Consider the following 19,172-nt stretch of genomic DNA (forward strand, 5'->3'; position numbering starts at 1 on the left):
AGGATTCTTTACCTAGTGTATTTAGCTGTTGTCTGATCTTTAAGTATAGGTGTGCCTGAGAGTTCTAAGGAAATTATAGGAATTTAAGTGTCAGCTCAGTGACACTTAGGCATCTCTACATTTCATATAAGTTTACAACTCCCCTCAAATTTGTAACCTGTACTTGGACAAATCAGGTATCCCCTTGTGCATGCACTCTCCCTCTGATAGAATATATGGAATGGACCCTACTGTCTTTTGACTCCTCAGAACTAGCTTCTTGTAAAAAAAAATCAGGACTTCTACATAGAAATAATAGGAAATTGAAGGATAGTTTGTGGAAATGTTCTATGAAAAGAACAAACTATGGCTGGAGAAGACAATGGATTGGATCCAGACTTAGGCTGCAATCCTAACTTTACCTACTCATCCTGTGTTGCACAATGAGCTTCCAATTCTATGTGTATGTTGACTAAAATATATTAACAATGATTTCAACTTAGTTTTTTAATGACAAAAGCAATCCATTAAATAAATTAAATCTTGGAATCCAGAAAATCAGTGCTAGGCCCCTTTAATAGTAAGGAAAAAGAATAGTGTTATTAAGACTTTTTCAGGATTTACATAACCATTCTTATTGGTGCACATGGCTGCCCATTTGCAGGATAGATTCACACTTTAGGGAATGTGATGGCCTAGACATAAAATTATGGTAATGATACTCAAGTAACAGTAGGTACTGTACCAGGTAGGAATTCTGATCTCCTCCGACATTTTGCTTTTTAATCTCTTCACCAGATGTCTACTTTGTTATTAGCCCACTAGGTGAGGATCGATTTGCTTGCTCTGGACGCCTGTTTTGTTAGGAATCCTGACAGCCAACCTACCTCCCAGGGCAACACTTCCTGAAGCTGTTTATTTTAAGTCAGAATAATTTCCATGTCTGTGTACCTATAGACATTTTTTTAAAAAAAAATCAACTGTTTTAAATGAAAACATAGTATCTATGTAGATTCCTAATCAACAAGCTACTAGTCACTTCTCTGGTTCCTGGGAGAGAAAATCATTAGGTGATGATTTCATCATATTAATGTTCTTTGCACTGTGTGCCCTCTGCAGCCAGCATAGGCTTATGTTGCTCTTCCTTACATGATTGTAACATAGACACAACTGCAAGCAAACACTGGGGTCAGGATCCACCTTCCTTTGTACAGCACAATTATTATGGATATTTTGGGGCCTCAAAAGCAACTAAACCACTTAAAAGGACACTTTCTGCGTCATCTTTCAAAGGCAGAGCAGGCATACCCTTTCAGCACAACCACAAATCTCTGAAGATAGGTGCAAAAGCATTATCATAATTGCCACTAATACATTTGTCTCTGAGACAGTGTTCATGCATAGCAGAACATACCTAGGCATGAAGTGTGCAGAGACAGAGGGTTGTTCCATGTTCCAGAAATGAGTGATGTGTTGTAGATCACCCCTCTCTTTGAAACGTTTTACGGAAGAGAGTTGTGATTTCAGAAGCTGGAAACCACAAGCTGCAGCCCCCTTCCGCCTTATTTTAATTTGCCTTGATTTGAATACAACCATGTCCCTACTGTTTGCATGTCCTGTCTTTGGGTACAGCATCAGAATTGTGCTTGCTTAGGAGCTGCTCTTTAAAGTGCCCTGCCAGCAGAAGCTTCATTCATTTCAATTTAGAAGGAACAGCAGGGTAGAGAGATTCTTTGTTCTTTCCATGGAGTTCTTTCCATTGCAGCTCACAAGGGAGCTGCGTTTTCTCCTCATTTGCACACACTCATTGCCTTTCTGTCAGGTTTTCAGAAAATTGCAGGGAGGATCCATTGGGACACCTCTAAATGCTGCCATCCCCACGATGCCCGAGAACACCTCATTTTCCTTTTGAAGTCTGTCTCTGTTTTCACATTTCAGAGTAATTCGCTGTATGACAACATTCTACTTTAATGAAGCCCTGGTGGTAGGAGACATGATAACATTCAGCAGGGAACATACAAATAAAAGCATAGAGGACGCACATAATATAAAATCAAAATCAGCTGGGCATGCAAAAAAGCTAATGGAGGAGAAAAACGGTTTTTGTAAGCATATGCTGACTTGCAACTGCCTCTTTTCATCTTGCTGGAGCCAAGTCGAATTAGATTTATGTCAGTTCAGCAAAGATCCCTTCTGGACAGTAAATTGGGGAGGGGGAAAATACACACGTGTGTTGATTCTCATCTTAGTTTGCCACTTACGTGTTGGATTCTTAAGACCTATTCCCAATTACACAGCTTCTGATCTATAATATGCATCTGCCTCCTTTCTAGTTAAGTATGATATCTTTATTCAGACTGTTCCAGGTTCTGAGTGATATTTCAACTAAATCACAAAGCAGGAAATTACTTAAGAATTACAATAATTTAGCATCCATAACCACATAGATCCTGAGACAATTACTAATGAGTCTAAGGAAAGAGAATAAGCATATGTAAAAGGGTGAGACTTTCAGGTTCCTTTAATTACCACATATATTATTAGAGAGAAATGAGTCTTTGTATAGCTATATGTAATGCTGCATCACAATAAAAAGGGCATTTATCTTCACTGCATTCTTATTGAGGAATGCACCTGCATTTAGGGGGGTGGGGTTTGTTCAAATAGTTACATATAACATTTGCTTCCAAGTTCTGTTTGCAGTCCTCCACATATTAACAAATAGCTTGGAAGCTGAGCTTTGAACAGCTAATCCTCTGTTATTCCAGTACTTAAGTTAAGCCAGCAATGGACAGACAACCTGTGACATTCCAGATACTATTGGATTTCAACTCATCCGAGCCCCATCCAGCATGGCCAATAGTTAGAAGTTGCCCACCCCTGCTTTAACCTTTGCTGTTTTATCTAGCAGTCCTCTTCCCTAATCCCAGATCTGTGGGAAGTTGGGAGCTGGCTGTCCTAAGGGAATGGTGCTGTGTGTGCTTCAATACATGCTTTCCTGCTAGAGTGCAGGCTTATAGACCAATGCTTGGATCCAAGGCCATCTACTGAGGTCTAGCTGTGTAAATCAAGCCCATTCTTCTGGATGGAAATGCACCTAATAGGATTGGTAAACTCTGCTATATTCCAGTATATCCCTATAAAAGTAGTGTGACAGTGTTTAAGGAAATGTTGGGGACTCCAACAGGGTTGCTGGTTCCAGTCTCAAGACAGATGGTTTACTTTATATTCCCTGATGAAGTGGGGAGCTCAACTGATTCAGATTTGTCTATTCCTTTTTCATTTGTCCTTTCCTGAAGCCCATTGTTATTTCAAGCTGAGTAGAGAATAACCAAAAGGCCTGGGACAAATGGCCTTGGCAAACAAGCAGTTGTATTTGGTGCCTTTTAAATTTGGTGCCTGTGAAAGAACAAAGCTTTGATGAAATGGACTGGCTGTATGGGCCTTGCTTTTAGATGGACTATTATTGTGTATGATGTGGAAATGCAAATATTTCTTGCCTGTTCATTTGAGGATTATAGGGCTAACTTGCTATACCTAATTTACCCTGAGAAAACAGTAGAACTTCATTGTGTGAGGGATTGTGGACACATTTATTGTCTGAGGGGCTCCATGACTTATTGTTGCCCACTTGTGAAACTTATGATTGGCAGGAGGCAGGTGGGCAAATGCTCTATTAACAGGTAGCCAGGGTTAGTTAGTTAGTTAGTTAGTTAGTTAGTTAGAGGATTAGTTCACTCAAGAGACAAAAAAAGGCTTATGTAGGCTCAGAGATAGTGGAGCAAATTATATGTATCAGGATTGGAGGACAAGATTCTACTCTAGGATATGCAATTATAAAGATGGAGAAATAATCATGCTTAACTCTTGTGTGTTCTTTTTCCCCGTTGGGAAATACTTTCTGTCCCTTTAACACAAATTTTTCATAAGCCGGTATCTTTTCTTATTTTAACACCTCCATGCGTAGAAACCATAAACTACACCACCTTGAGAGGCCTAAGGGAAGTTTCTAGGTTGATTTAAAAGGGGCAAGAGAGGTGTACTACCTTTCCTCAGATGGCAGGGGCCCCAGAATGGCTGTGAGGTGGCTGTCACAGTGCCAAATGCAAGTTCTGCTGGGATTGGTTCCACTAGGCAGCTCCCAGTTGGAGCTCCTTTATGTGTGTGTGAGAGAGAGTCACGTTCCCAGGGTGGAATGCTGTTAGATCCATCCCTTACTCTAGATCAGGCATAGGCAAACTCGGCCCTCCAGATGTTTTGGGACTACAACTCCCATGATCCCTAGCTAACAGAACCAGTAGTCAGGGATGGTGGGAATTGTAGTCTCAAAACATTTGGAGGGCTGAGTTTGCCTATGGCTGCTCTACATCATAGGTCTTCAACTAGTGGGCTTGATCTATGGTGGGTCACAACTGCAGTGCAACAACCAAACCAATATATTGCTAAAAACCTTAGTGAGTCCTCAAATGCATGCTTGGGCTGAAAGTTGGTCCTGGGTCTCAGAAGGCTGAATATTGCTGCTCTAGATGCCACCTGTGGCACAAAGCGCCTTTTCCCAGCTTAAGGTAGTACATCAGCTATGATCACTTTTGAAAAAAGAAAACCTGACCACTGTTATCTGCACCCTGTTCAAATCCAGATTAAACTACTACAGTGCATTCATGCCCTGAGCTGTTTTTGAAATTGGCTCAGAATATGGCAGCTAGATGGTTGGCAGGTGCTGGTAGCCAGTTAGAAACCACACCACCAGTTTTAAAAGAGCTGCGCTGGCTTTCCTTTTATTTTCCTTTTAACCTGAAAAGCCTATAGCTTGGAACCCAGATTTCTAAAGGCCCATATGCTTATCTTTGAACAACATTCTCCAGCGCTGCCCCCCCCCCCGCTTTGTTTGAGTTGACAACTAGGGTGGTGACTTGAATAAAAGGCCTTTTTAGTGGTAGCAACTCAGCTCTACAATGCCCTTTCCAAGGTTTCTATCCAAACACCTAGCTTCATCAATCTGAGGCACCAGGTTAAATTTAAAATAGTATGCAAATGTGGATTTTCATGTCAGTTGTTTTTAATGCACATTAATGCGGAAATGTAATGGAAGAGATGAATGAACACAGGAGAAAGTGATTCAGATTGGAAATAAGATGATTCATCTCTTCCAGCTTGATCCAGTTTTCTTGCTAATTTATTTAGATTTATATGTTAAGCATTGTGGTCATGAAATAAAACTATTTTGAAATTAAGTATGTCAATCCTCACATTAAAAAAACAACATCCTATCTCACAGTTTTCCATCTTTCATTTATTTTCCTTTCTTGGCAAGTTGATTCAGTCTTTGCCTATTATTTTTTCCTGTGGTTTTTAAAATGATGCATGCACACCACATACACATCTTAAAGGATAGGCAGATGACATGGATCTTCTCAATATGCGATGGGCTACAAGCCAATGCAGCTAACCCACGAGTAAAGCATTATAATGCCATACGCATGATTACACATATTATACTAAGTAAACAGCTCAGATTAAAATAAATGATTTGGCTCTGTACAAGTACAGTTGATAATTTCATATTTGCTTACCTTTTCGCTAAGTAAATAAATAAGAAGCACATCACAAGGAGACTTACTTCATTTCCCATGGGTAGGTAATGAAAGAAACAAATTATGAAAACATCTAATTTTTAAAGGAATTAAAATAAAAACAATAACCAGCTGGGATCTAATTAATTTCATATGTCAAACATATTTGAGTAGAGCTGCATGAGTTTCATTCTGCAGTTTTATTCTTATGAGCTGCCACAGAATTCATCATTAGTTACATTGAATGAAAAACAGCTGTGTGGTTTTCTTCACTGAGCCATACATGCAGAAAGGTCCCACTGAAATTCAGAAGTATAGCTGAGAGGGCAGAAATGAGGGCAGAGAGAGTTCCATGTGTTTCTCCTTCCTATTCTGTTTTGTGTTTCCAGTGGAAGGGAAATAAACTGCAACAATTCCTGGGCTGGGTTAGCATAGGCTTCTCCCTGGATTGAGAAGGCTTTGGATCCAAGTCCTCCTCCTTATCCATCCCAGCAGGCCCCCCAATCTACCCCCAGCACCAGATCCTCCAAGTGTTCCTATTTTCCAGGGGTGTCCCTTTTAGAGAAGCTGTCCTGGTTTCTGATTTGATCCCAGAATGTCCCACTTTTCCTTAGGATGTCCCTATTTTCATTGGATAAATTTTGGCGGGTATGGCGTTATCCAACCCCTGAACCGTCTGAAGGCAATCCTGTATCGGGAAGTTTTTTAAATGTTTAACGTTTTATTATGGAAGCTGCCCAGAGTGGCTGGGGCAACCCAGTGAGATGTGTGGGGGGGGGGTTATAAATAGTAAAAAGGGATTGTGGAATGGGATGTCCCTATTTCCATTGGAGACATGTTGGAGGGTATGGAGCACGTCCCTTTTCCAGGCCTACCAACTCTGCTACTCTGATGTCATTGGGGCCGCAAAGGTTTCTGCAGTGGTGGTGAAGGGGAAATCTGACATGAGTTCCCATTTGGAGAGAGAGATCTGATGCTTCCTATGGAAGTTCATTACTTTCCTAACCAGTGGTGAAAACAAGAAACTAAAAAAATAGGATGTGATGCAGAGAAGCTAATATTGTCAACATTATTATCTCCATAGTCAGCCTGTGCTTACTTTCAACCAGTTCAGACTGTGCCTAGCCATTGTAAGCACCACACTCTTAGGATAATTTTTTCACTGCTTATTCCCAAACAAAGACCATGTCCATTTGCCCTCAATGCAAACTTCACCCATTTAGGCTAAGCTGGGTGATTTGGCTTTGATTCACAATGAAGAATACTGATTTGCCACAACATCACCTGGCAAGCTACTTGGAAGGCTACAAACAGAACAAAGAATCTCAACCCGTATTTTTCCACTAAATTAGTTCTGTTTCTGTTCTCCTTAATGTACAGGCAGATTGTTTTCATGGTCATTAGGATTACTTCAACTCTCCAAGGAAATCACTCTTATTGTATAGATTGCTGCAGAGTATCCATGTTAAACTTTCGTTTCTTTTAAAGAAGCAGCCATTTCCCTGAGAAGCCCTACTTATGTGTAAAGCTTAAACTATTTTTTCAGTGAAATGTGACATTTACCACTACCTTAATCTCGGAAAGATTGGGAGGGGAGTTGGGTGGCTTCTCTTGGCCTTGCTTTTCTGTCTATGCATTGATCCAACGTTGTATGCAAGTGGGAGAGACTTGCGCCATACGAAGTGGGAATGTGAATTTTGCAGCATCCATGATCACATGCACAGAACCTACATATGATGGTCAGATAAATGTGGTAACTGACAGCAGTGAAAGGCAGTGGGCTTTCTTAAGGCATTATGACATTCTTCCTGTAATCTTACATGAACTGCAACAGCCCATGGACACATGCAAGTAATTGCATAATGTTGCAATCATTGGGCGTCACATTTGCCTACTTCCCATTGGCACCAGTTGTATCTGTATACTCCTAACTTCCTTATGGTTTGAATTTTTGTACACCCACAAGCTTTGCCCCAATCTGATGAGGTGCATCTTCTTTTTCCTCCCCATGTTGAGGCAAATGGGGCCCTGCTTTGAATGAGAAAAAAAGTGGTATTACAAAGCTCAAGAGTACAGTTGATTTGAAAAGGAAGACAGTGGAGAATGAAGGGAGAGAGGGTGGTTGGAATATGTGTGGGATCTGCATTGGCATAGGAATAAAAGGGGTCACTAGTGGAAGGAAAGATGGGGAAGGAATTCAGTTCAGCTAGCATTTAAAGGTGACCCTGCAACATTTGCATTTTCCAAAATGGCAAACTGAAGCAAAGACTTCCTTCAATGTTCTCCCAATTTTGCAATGTTCTTGCTGCAGCTATCCTGTTTTTGCAGTGAAAATGACTGCTAAAACAAAACAAAAAACCCCAAGCACTGCTTTCTTTATCAATTGCCAAAACTACAGGAGTCCTGACAGAATAAAAGGTAACCAATTAATTGGCAACAACAACAGCAACAAATAAAAAACCTCATATTTTCTCACTAGAATAAATTTTGCAACTTGTCAGTGAAGAGAACTTCTAGCATCACTATACCACCATGCTAGAGGAAGCTACACAGAATTGCAGCCTGTTGTGCAGCTGTTGAAAGCAGAAGCACCATGCCAGAAAGGGAGAAACATCTGGCAAAGCATTACAGGTGGTGTACAATAGAGAAGTATAATCTTCCTGCCCAGTATGCTAAAATAGTTTGCATCAGTCTCTGATTAGCTTCCAGATTTCTGGGCATCTGAGTAAGCTGAACTGCCAAAACTTTCAAGGTTCTCACAGAATTAATTAACACTTACAGAGAAGCATCTGACATGAACTAGGAAAGTAGGCTATGGCACTGTGCTTCTCTCCGTGCATCTTTGAACGGCAGCCCTCTGTCTTTGTGCTATTTTATCTCTGAGCTTTGTTCTTTAAAAACCCTGTTTTATGTAAGCTCCACATCAGAATGTGTTTCCTCTGTTCTGCTGCTTTGGCAGGTCCTGCATTCATCTCACAGCTATTACTACGCATCTCGTTGTCTCCAGCTTTATTTGCAGCACCAGGTGTAAATAAGTGACAGGCGGATCAGAGGTGGTTATCAGGACAGGCACTGTGCTTCTAGAAAGCTGGCCATTAAAACACCCAGAACATTGTGTATGATAACACTGGGGAACCACTTTGACATGAAATGTTTGTATCTAGAAAAATGTAGTTTCCCCAGCATTGAAGAATAACAGCCTTTTTCTTCTTTCCTCTACAGGCAGTGGGGGATGGGGACGGGGACAGAGAACGTCAGTGTAAATACGCACATTTATTTTCAGAAAAGAGCTACTTGCTTGGTTTTATGAAATGTCAGCAGTGAATATTAGGAAACCTGTTTCTAAAGTGCGTTCCCAGCTTCCCAACTGACTTTAAATGGAATTTCTACTAGTACTAACAGGGGAGAAATATCAGCATGCAATCACATGTGCATGCACACACCCACCACTGTGAGCATACTCCCCATTTACCTTTCCCCTCGCCTCAGACTCCTTTCCCAAATCACAGATTCCTAAGGGAAGACATTATTCCACAATTTCAAATGCAAGTCCAATGGATGCCGCTGTAGTTGATGTTCTGTCGAGTATGTGATGCAAGAGTACCATGTATCTATAAAATCACCCCAATCTCTCTTTCCAGCTAAGGCTTTAATTTTCTTGGTCATTTATATTTTTTTCTGAAGGTAATCCAAACTTTCATTTCCATTGTGACATTTGCAAGTGTTCTAATTTTGGGCAACAAGTTGTCAAACTGCTACTTAAAGAAAAGCAATCAATTATTTGTATCTCAGCTTGACATTTTCATTTTTAAAGGTTGTTACCAGTACTAAAGGTGGGGTGCAAATAACATTTGTTTTGTGATCAAACTTATTTCACCAATAGCATTTTTCCAAAATGGCTGTAATTTGCTGCAGGCCCATGGCATATGTCTATGTTCCAATCTCTTTACACCCTCTCCAGCAAAGAGCAGAAATAGCTTCATTAATATGACTGCACCTCAAAGGTGTTAAATGCCATCTGTGTAGCAGCTTACGAGTATTCTGTTTTATGAGCCTGGGCACTGAATTTAAGGGCTTTTTGCCCCACAGGCTCTGCCAATCTACCTCCTCAATTACTGTATCTAGATCAGATTCCCAAGTATGTTTCATCAAATTTGTTTGTCCTAATCGTATGTCACTAATGATTTTATAAATTATTGATTATGCACATTTAGATTCTGTGTTAGTACTTAAAGTTAGATTTTCAAATTGTGTTAGAGTTCTGGATGCATGCACGATAACTGTTGGATATGCTAGAAAGTGCACCAGCCTTGGGCTTATAGGCTCCCTCTTCCACTTTCCCTTTCCTTTCACATACCAATACAGTGGTACCTCAGGTTACATACGCTTCCGGTTACAGACTCCGCTAACCCAGAAATAGTGCTTCAGGTTAAGAACTTTGCTTCAGGATGAGAACAGAAATCGTGCTCCGGCGGCGCGGCGGCAGCAGGAGGCCCCATTAGCTAAAGTGATGCTTCAGGTTAAGAACAGTTTCAGGTTAAGAACGGACCTCCGGAACGAATCTAGTACTTAACCCGAGGTACCACTGTATTTCTACACTTCCTGACAAGCCATAATTTGCTCTCTCGTTGAAACTTGAGAGGGGGGAGTTTGAACAAACCAGAGTTTGCCCATGAGAACCAGGAAGTACAAAAACTGTGGTGCATGGGGGGAGGGGAGAAATTACCTCCAAGTGTTTTCAGCAGCCCAGAGTTTTTCCAAAGGGCTTCAACAAGTAAAACTGATGAGAAATGGGAAGTACTTTTTCATTATCAGCAGTTCAGCTTTTGGGAGGAAAGAATACCTCATGTCCTCAGATAATTCATTAATTAAGGTATTTTGCTCCTACGTGAAAACCAACCAAGGAAGAGGAAGAATATAATAAATAAAATATAAGGTTGCATATGTTTCTGATAATAAAGAATAGAATGATGAATAATACATAGCCTTTTTGGTAATAAAAACAGCATTCTTGTTAAAACTGCATTTCCCTTCACTATAATTTGCCAATTTTACATGTTTATGTCTTTGGTTAAGGAAAAAAAAACCTTTGCAGAACTTTGAGATCATGTAAGAACAGCAAGTCTTCATTTCTTATTCAGTAGATTTTGTAGAGCCCAGTTTATTTGCTGGTGACTTTAGAATGAGTGTGAAAGTTACCATGATCTAGTGAACAGAGCTGACCTAACCAATGTAAGAGCCACCATAACCTGAATGTGGTCCACCAACCATATATAGTGGCCAACCAAGATGCCTGGTCTTCCCCCACCAATTGTTTTTGTAGTCCCAGGCAGGTCACAGGTAGCAAAACACAGTTGTTTATTGTACCATGTAAAGAAATTGGTTTTTTTGGCTGCTGAGCATGTTTCACAAATGAAGTCTATGTTCTCTTGCCTTCTGATATGATCTTCAGTTGTATTGGTTCATGCAATTGATTTTGCCTTTGCCTTTGATACACTGTCCTTCTGTTGGCCATCCCTGTCATTTGTCATGCTCTTTTTTCTTCTCACAGTTTTAAACTCTAAGGTCCTTGCAGCAAAAAAAAAAAAGAACCTGTCTTGTCACTTAGCTTTATAAAGCACAGTGACATTCATGTGACTATATCAGAGATAGTTGGAGGGGCTGTATTAAAATATGCAGTGAATAGGGATTCTCTGCTGTGGATTATTCTGTAAAGCATGTCCTATGCTACTAGAGAAAAACCTTCTTTTGTATCTGAAGAAAAGTTATTTAAATTTTAGAATGAGTTTATGACAAGAATGATAAAATGGCTTCAATCTGTGAATTCAAACACTGAAGATAATGCAAAGCTGGAACATTCTTTGTGTCAGGAAGCACTGTCTAATTCCCCCCCCCCTGCTAATAAATACTGGCTTCTGCTGGGCACTAATCTCTTGGCAGAAATTTATGAGGAAAAAATTAGATGTTTCCCAATAAAAAATTATAATGGAAGCAAGCAGTGTATGCTTTCATCCAGGTAAGATGAAGAAGCAGAGACACCCTTAAGAGGTTGCAAAGTCTTATTTGTCGTCAAATTGGAGAACATGACAGCTTCCATTAAAAGAAAGATTTCCTATTGCCATGACAATAGCTTTAAACTAAACCAAACAAGGGATATAAATTATTCTCAGGGTCTTGTTCTAATAGCAATGCTAGCTGGCTTTCTTTTTTCCTATTGCTGTTTGATTGATGTTCTTTCTCAGAAGACCTAAAAGGTGACAACCAAAAAATTCCCACACATCTTGTGAGATGGATTTTTGTCTGGATTGTAAACCATAAATTGTCTCCCACTTAGGCAATATTCAAGTATAATAATAAATCTTGTCTTGCTGCCTTGAATTTTCTTGATAAACCCTTCGACCTGCTACTCCTTTGTCTCTTTGAAATCTAAACATCTTTGAATCAAAGTTTATTCTTCAAGAAACAGAAGAGCAATAATCATCTTCTGTTAGGACATGTGTAGCATGTTCTCACTAATTTAATTATTGTCATTTTCTTAACAGCTTGCACAGACAAGGAGCTGAGGACCCTTGCATCCCGCCTAAAAGACTGGTTTGGTGCTCTTCATGAAGATGCAAATCGTGTCATCAAGCCAACCAGCTCGGATTCAGCACAAGGCAGTAAGATGACAATCTAAAAATAAAGTTTGAGATAAGTTCACAAGTTCAGCAAGTCAACAATAACTGTAATGACAGCTAATGTGGAATCTTTCGTTTAATTATGCTGTGGTACATTCTCCTGCTATTTCAAACTACCCATTATTTTGTTTTATTTTCCTTTATTTTTTGCATATAGAAACAGGGTTTGAAATTTAATCACCATTTGCAGTCTGTCAAGTCGGGAAACTGTGAGGTAGCTAATGGACCATCTAGGGAAGAACTGTACCCTGCAATGCATTAGACAAATAGGATAATACTTGGGGTTAGGAAAAATGGGGTAGACTCGCAGGGGTCGGCAAGGCTTACCAGGCATGGGCCGATTCACTCCAGTGGAGATCCTCTGTGGGCTGGGCCAGCGCAGCGCGGCACCAGAAATCATTTCTGCATATGCCCAGATGCCAAAAACTGCACCTGTGCAGAGGTGATTTTCAGCATCTGGGCATGCGTAGAAGCAATTTCCGGTGCCGCAGACATGCGCAGACGCGATTTCCGGTGTCTGGGCTTGTGCAGAAGCGATTTCCAGAGCCACAGAAGAGAGTCCCCGTGCTGCGCTGCGCTAGTTTAGCCCAGCACGCGGGGACTCACCAAGCGGGCAGCTCAGTTCGGGGGCGGCTCATGGGCTACTTCTGACCCATGGGCCTTAGGTTGCCGATCTCTGGGGTAGAGCAACGGCTGTGACTCCTGCTGGATATCAAACAAAGGCCTAATGTTCTGTTTCCTACAGTGGCCAGCCAAAGGCATATGGGCAACACACAAGCAGGACTGGGGGGAGTAAGGGGGACAGCCCTTGCCTGTTATTGTCCGCTAATAAGTAGTAGCTTGCTAGCTTGCTACCCACCCTTCAACAGGTCTTAACAATTTAAAATTCAGAAATTAAAAACAGGTAAAAGAAAATACAGCCGCAAGAACAGGGTGGGTCCTGAAAACATTCCTCTCTAGTGTAAAAAGGCTATGATAAAGTTCTGGGTCTTCTATGTTCACAGAAAGCTGTTTAGGGAAGGTGTGAGACATACCACTGCAGGGAGTGAATTCCACAGCTTACAGAACCATCAAGCCTTGTAGAAATTAATAGCCTCCCCCCCACCATGTATTTGTCTAATAATCCCTCTTTTAAAGACATCTCAACTGGTGAGTGCTGTGATTTAAAAATGTGTTGGTTCTGTGGAGGAGGGGCGCATAAGAGGGCTAAATACAGTCTCTTGCCTGAGGGCCCACAGAATCTTGCATCCAACAGGCGCTGTGTCAAGGCTTTGTGCAAGAGGAACAGGCCTTCTGCTGCCCTACTGACTTTCCAGTGATTGACAGCATGCAGTAGGCAGGGAGCGGGGGGGGGGGGGGGAGAAAGGGGCTTTCTGTCAGTCCTGTTACTCCTTTCCTCTAGTGAGGGGTGGCAGAGTTTGCTGAAACTAAGTGAAATGTCAGCAGCCTCCCACCTGCTCTCAACAGAATTTGTCAGACTCGGGCAATTTTTCAATCTGTAGGTTAAAAATTCACAGCAGGCTTTGTGTGCTACAAATATTCCCACGACAGGCACTAGATTGGAAACATAATTTTAACAGAATGCTTTTTTATCCATTTATTATTAAGCATGCAACCGCCTGTCTCTGAGCAAGAAACTGCAAGACCTTTTCTGTGTGAAAGTGCCTTTTTTCTTGGGTTAATGAGTATTTAGGGAGGGAGGGTGCAGATTGTAGGCAGGCCTAAGTGTTACCATGGAACAGCAATCCTGAGTAGAAGCTATTGGTGTGTAACTATATCTTGCTTTCCCTACCATTTATTTTAATTATTTAAAAGGACAAACTGCATTTGTAATCCTTCATGAAAACCAAGAGGACACTAAAGATGTTCTTTTGGATAGCCCAAGCCCCTTGAATAGTACACCTCTACAGTAATCCCAACCAGGAGCCTAGTAAATACTAAGAGCAGACTCCATGTTTGTGGACAGTACCACGTCAAACTGCTTGTGGCAGAATAACAGAACTGAATGATCCTTAATATAAAACTTCCTGCTCACAAAAAAACTAGATATTGAAAGCACAATTGTGGATCAGTCTTTTCCTTGGTCTACCAATTTGTATATGCAGAGGGCCCACCCCCAGGGAGAAATTCAGCTGTATGATTTCTTTGTCTGCAGTCTGAACTTGAGCAGAATGGACTTCCCACCCCAGTGCTGTTTGTGTGAACCAGGCATAAGTTTCCAGTGCTCATGAATCTCCAGCCTTTCACCATTCTGCTTGCATTTTCCTCCCCCGACGTGTGATCACTTCATTGACATGAGCTGTCAGGTTATGCTTATGGAGCCATAAGAAACACATGCTTTTTTCACTGCAATCTATTTTGAGTATTCCTCTGTGGTTTTAAAGCAACTTCCAAATGATTAGAAATGATGGCTAAGATTTCTCTGGATACACCGCATCTGGAGAAGGTGTTCCACTGAATTTTTTTCCTGTGCTGCAGTTTGATAGGATGCTGCTGTAAGTTAACGAAAACCGAGTGGATCAAGTTCATCTGCAGGCAAAAAGTAAAGATTATATTCTTCCTATTCATTCGTGAAATGGAAGTATTGGCACAGTTTTAAGTTTTAACTACTGTAATCTCATTCACTGTCCACTTTAGGCAAAGCTCTTTTCTTTCTTATTTGCAAGTAGCAGAAACAAAGTTATTCAGAGCACCAGTGTTGTTGTTTTTGCAATTAGTACCTTTTCTAAAGTGAGGTGTTGCTGTTTTTTAAATGTCACTGGAAACTAGTTATTCTGTGCAGTGGAAGCCTATGCATGTTTGAAAGTAATTCCCACACACAGTTCAGTGGGTTTAATGCCCTAAAAAGTGTGGTTAGGATCAAAGATGCAGCTAATTTAGCTTCAACAGCCCAATCTTAGAAATTAGAAATCAGTTAAGTCTTAGGGATGGAGCCCACAGATCCACCTACATGTATACAAGATAAAGCATTCACATGGCATATAAGCTACATGTATACACATGGCATATAAGCAAGTGTTGAGCACTGCATAGCTTTCTTTGAAAAAAATTATCCAGATTTGCCTTTTTGTCTCCCTTTTGGTTTGTTCATTCCACTAATCCAACACAAACACAAGGCCCCAATATATATAAACTGATATTTTATTTTACCTGCAAACAATAATGCAGCATATACAATTGTTACAGTAAGGCATAGAGAATGCAAGTGTTCTTATCCATAATTTTTTTCTACTAAATAGTTGTTTCCATCTAAGTTATAACATCCATATATATCCCATTCATTTAAGAGAACCCATAATTTGCACATTTTTTAAGATTAGATCAGTAGTTATTTTAGCTCAGATGTGTACAATCAGTACACGGGTTCAGCTAAACTGGTGTGTCGTCAGAAGCTCCACTGAACTATGGTCTGTACCCACAAATTTATGTGTATATTTTTCTATATTGAATCTGGCTATTCCAAAACTATTTATTATAGATTGTATTTTCATTAAGTCTGCTTCTGTCTAAATGGTGCATTGTGCCCAGTGTTTCAGTGTACAATTTTCTGTTTATTTTTACGTGTGAAATGTGTAGGTGAAAAGGTTTTGAGACAATAAGAAGCCTTTTACAAATAGGTCACTTATTTGAATCTGTTCCAGAATCTGAAGTGCTTGGAAGCTGGTGTCTCTTGTTACCAGCTGTCCAAGACAATGTTACATGTAATGACTTAAGCCCACTTTTGGTTGAGCAGGTGCTTTGAGTCCAAAGAATCCCCTTCTCAACAGGCACTAATTAATAACCTTTCTAGAATTGCCTACAAATATATCGAGTTACTTGAATGACCTAAAAAGCTAGCGAGACTTTTGATCTTTGGCCTTATTATTTGAGGCTGTGGGATGAAGGGAAAAAGTGAAAAAGACAAAGCTTTCTCAATGCAGGCATGTTTGAGCTGTAGCATTTAATAGGTTTCTTGCTTACTTCCAGCCAACATTGTAGGAGAGGAGTAGAGAACAGGAAGTCGACATCATATTTTGAGTGAAAAAAGTATATTAAGCTTCCCAACACATATAAAGAAATCTAACATTCAGCGCTGTTGTTGTCTTTACCCTACTTTTCTTGCACATCCATCTCCTACACTTCTGAAAACTGGCTGAGCACTGCCATGGAAAGGAAATATATCAATATGTAAAAGGGTTCCTCCTTTTACATATACCCCATTAATGTGTATGTGACTGTATGCATTTTGACAGCCTGTATCTTGTTTATCAAATCATGTTTTTTTGTCATGACCCATCATTTGAGCAAACCTTTTTATGACCATTATACCAGTGATGTCAGAGGGATCTGTGTTAACAGTAGCATGCCCTTTAAAAGATATTCATCACTGAGTATCCTACAGCACTATGATTTAGATTTAAATAGATATTCCATTCCCTGCAAAAGAGGAGGAACTAACAATAGGCAGGTGATCAACTTTCTCATTGAAATCAAAGGGGAGTTTGGCAGGGTTATGTCCAAAGTTTCTTTTGACCACTGTATTATACTGAAAATGTAAAGCTACAGGCGTAAAATTCAGAATTACAGTTAATTCATTATGTACATGTCAGTATTTAGGAGCTGGAGCAGGATTTGGGCTGGGTTTTTATCCCTCAGATGTAACAGTGCAGTGCTACTTGTGGTAAAAACAGTCTGAGTAAGAAACCACTGTAGCAAGACTTTTATAGTGTGGTAGTTTTGGTGAGGTGTTTTCCATTATCTTAGTTCAGGATAACAATGTCAAGCACAATAGAATTCCTATTACATATATTATTCACACCTTGGAGTTACACATATTTGTTTAAGCATAGGTTGAATGGTCATCTGCCGTGGATGCTTTAGCTGAGATTCCTGCATTGCAGGAGGTTGGACTAGATGACCCTTGGGGTCCCTTCCAACTGTACAATTCTATTTTATTTATTTATTTATTTCATTACACTGTTCCTCAAAAGAGCGCAAGGTGGCATACGCAGTTCTCCTCCCCATTTTATCAAACCTGTGAGGTAGATTAAGCTGAGAGTGACGTATCAGATGTCTAAGAAAAGGTAATAGATTGATGTGATGATTTTTCTGTAGTTTCTTGAAAGTCACTGCTTTGAATAAATAAATTGCATTTTTTCCCTTAAAGGTTTACTTGTCTAGAAAGAGACAAGAAAGTGTACATAAGACTTGGCAATCTTGGACTTGATTGTTGACACAGGCATGTCAAGTAGTGATTCAATCAAAGCAACTTTTATTCAAAAGCAGTTTAAAGTGGAAATAGAAACTTGCTGCCACATCTCAGCACCATAATATACTTGAAGGCTTTGATCCCTCACTTCCTTGCTTTAACCTTTTAAACAGCAATAACTAGCTAGCTAAACTTTTCATAAGACTTCTTTAAATGCCTGCATATTAAAGTAGCACAATAGCATTTTCTAGTAGAAGTCTTGAGGAAAATATTTTTTAAAAAATTATACTAGAACAGTGTATACAAATAAATCTTGGGCAAGTACAATTAACATCTTCTGGTTTTCACATTTGGCCCTTACAAGTGCATCATAATGCTGTTGTTGTATCTATATTAATTACTGTGTCATTCAGTTAAGTGCTTGCATTGAGATTGCATACTGCAATAATGTGATTAGTAGCAAAACTTCTGCCACTGTTATGGGAAACGCCAGACGTAATAGGTATAAAGCTGTAGTGTTTACCTAGAACCACCTTCACCACGTTTATATGAATGTACCTACTTTTCTTCAGCATAAAGCTCCTCCCATTTTTTAAAACACAGTTCTACAACTTTATAGGAGAAGCCAGTGGTACATGGTCCTAATTGGTGTCCACCCCTCCCCTGCTGGATGCAACAAGAAAACTCCTCCCTCCCCTTTAGATTGTTTCTTTAAAGGAACAATCAATGAATGGGGTAACACAAATTTGTTGCCACTGTTCCCCTGAAACAAGAGGATGGATGGATATATAAACTAGCATTTTGATTTGGTTGTCACGCATGCTGATCATTTCAGATGAAAAACCAGGGTCACCCTGCTGCTGAGGGATGCACTCGGAGCTCTCTTCTGCTCTCTATTATCTGTTTATTATCTGAATTAAAGGCATTTCTAAAATGCTTAATAATATCTAAACACCTCCAAGTGATATATAAAAATGAAACTGTATCACAGATACTGGAAACCAGTAAAATGTTATTATAAAAAGGTGTAAAAACAGGAAAGAGCATCCCTGTGCAGGAACAATGGTAGAAAATGCCCTTTTTCAGGTCACTACCCTGTGATATTCTGTAGGCTGCAGTGCCACAAGTAAAAATTCCCAAGACAATCTAAATGATCTTACAGGTCTATACAGGGGCAGACATGGTTTTTTAAAGATATTCTTCAAATATCTAAAGGGCTGTGACCTAGAAGATAGAGCAAGCTTGTTTTCTCTTGCTCCGGAGGGTAAGACGCCAGCCAATGGCTTCAAGTTACAAGAGATTCTGACTAAACATCTGGAAGAACTTTCTGGTGGTAAGAGCTGTTCAACAGTGCAACCCAACCCCCTTGAAGGTTTTTAAGCACAGCTTAGATGGCCATCTGTCATGGATGAGATTCCTGCACTGCAGGGAGTTGGACTTGATTACCCTTGGGATCCCTTCCAACTCTACAATTCATATGATTCTATGAAGCCTCATTCCTCATGTATCAATTGTACCCTGTACTAGTGTAAGAGGAGACCGTGATCACTTAGCCTCCATTCAACACTTCTCAGTTTCTTCCGAAATTAAAGTATCATACATCATAATAATTTGTGATCACCAGGATCATAAGTACTTAATTTCACTCTGGGAACTCAGAGTCAACCAAGGAAATGAATAATGAATAACAATAGTAATTATGGCAATGATCTAAAATATGTGAAAGAAAAGCCCCTAGCCCATCTCTACAAAGCA

The 19,172-nt window shown here is 40.1% G+C and overlaps 1 protein-coding gene across 3 annotated transcripts in view; it reads left to right on the forward strand.

The window, feature by feature from the left end:
- Nucleotides 1-19,172, forward strand: part of SPOCK1 (SPARC (osteonectin), cwcv and kazal like domains proteoglycan 1) — a 396,815-nt gene that overhangs the window by 367,990 nt on the left and 9,653 nt on the right. For all 3 annotated transcript variants that reach the window (XM_053376868.1, XM_053376869.1, XM_053376870.1), the window contains exon 7: nt 12,095-12,211. In XM_053376868.1, coding sequence (XP_053232843.1) covers nt 12,095-12,211 — 117 coding nt within the window. The remainder of the gene's footprint in view (nt 1-12,094; nt 12,212-19,172) is intronic.

The sequence above is a fragment of the Podarcis raffonei genome, chromosome 2 (assembly GCF_027172205.1).
Source record: "Podarcis raffonei isolate rPodRaf1 chromosome 2, rPodRaf1.pri, whole genome shotgun sequence".
Taxonomy (NCBI): Eukaryota; Metazoa; Chordata; class Lepidosauria; order Squamata; family Lacertidae; genus Podarcis; species Podarcis raffonei.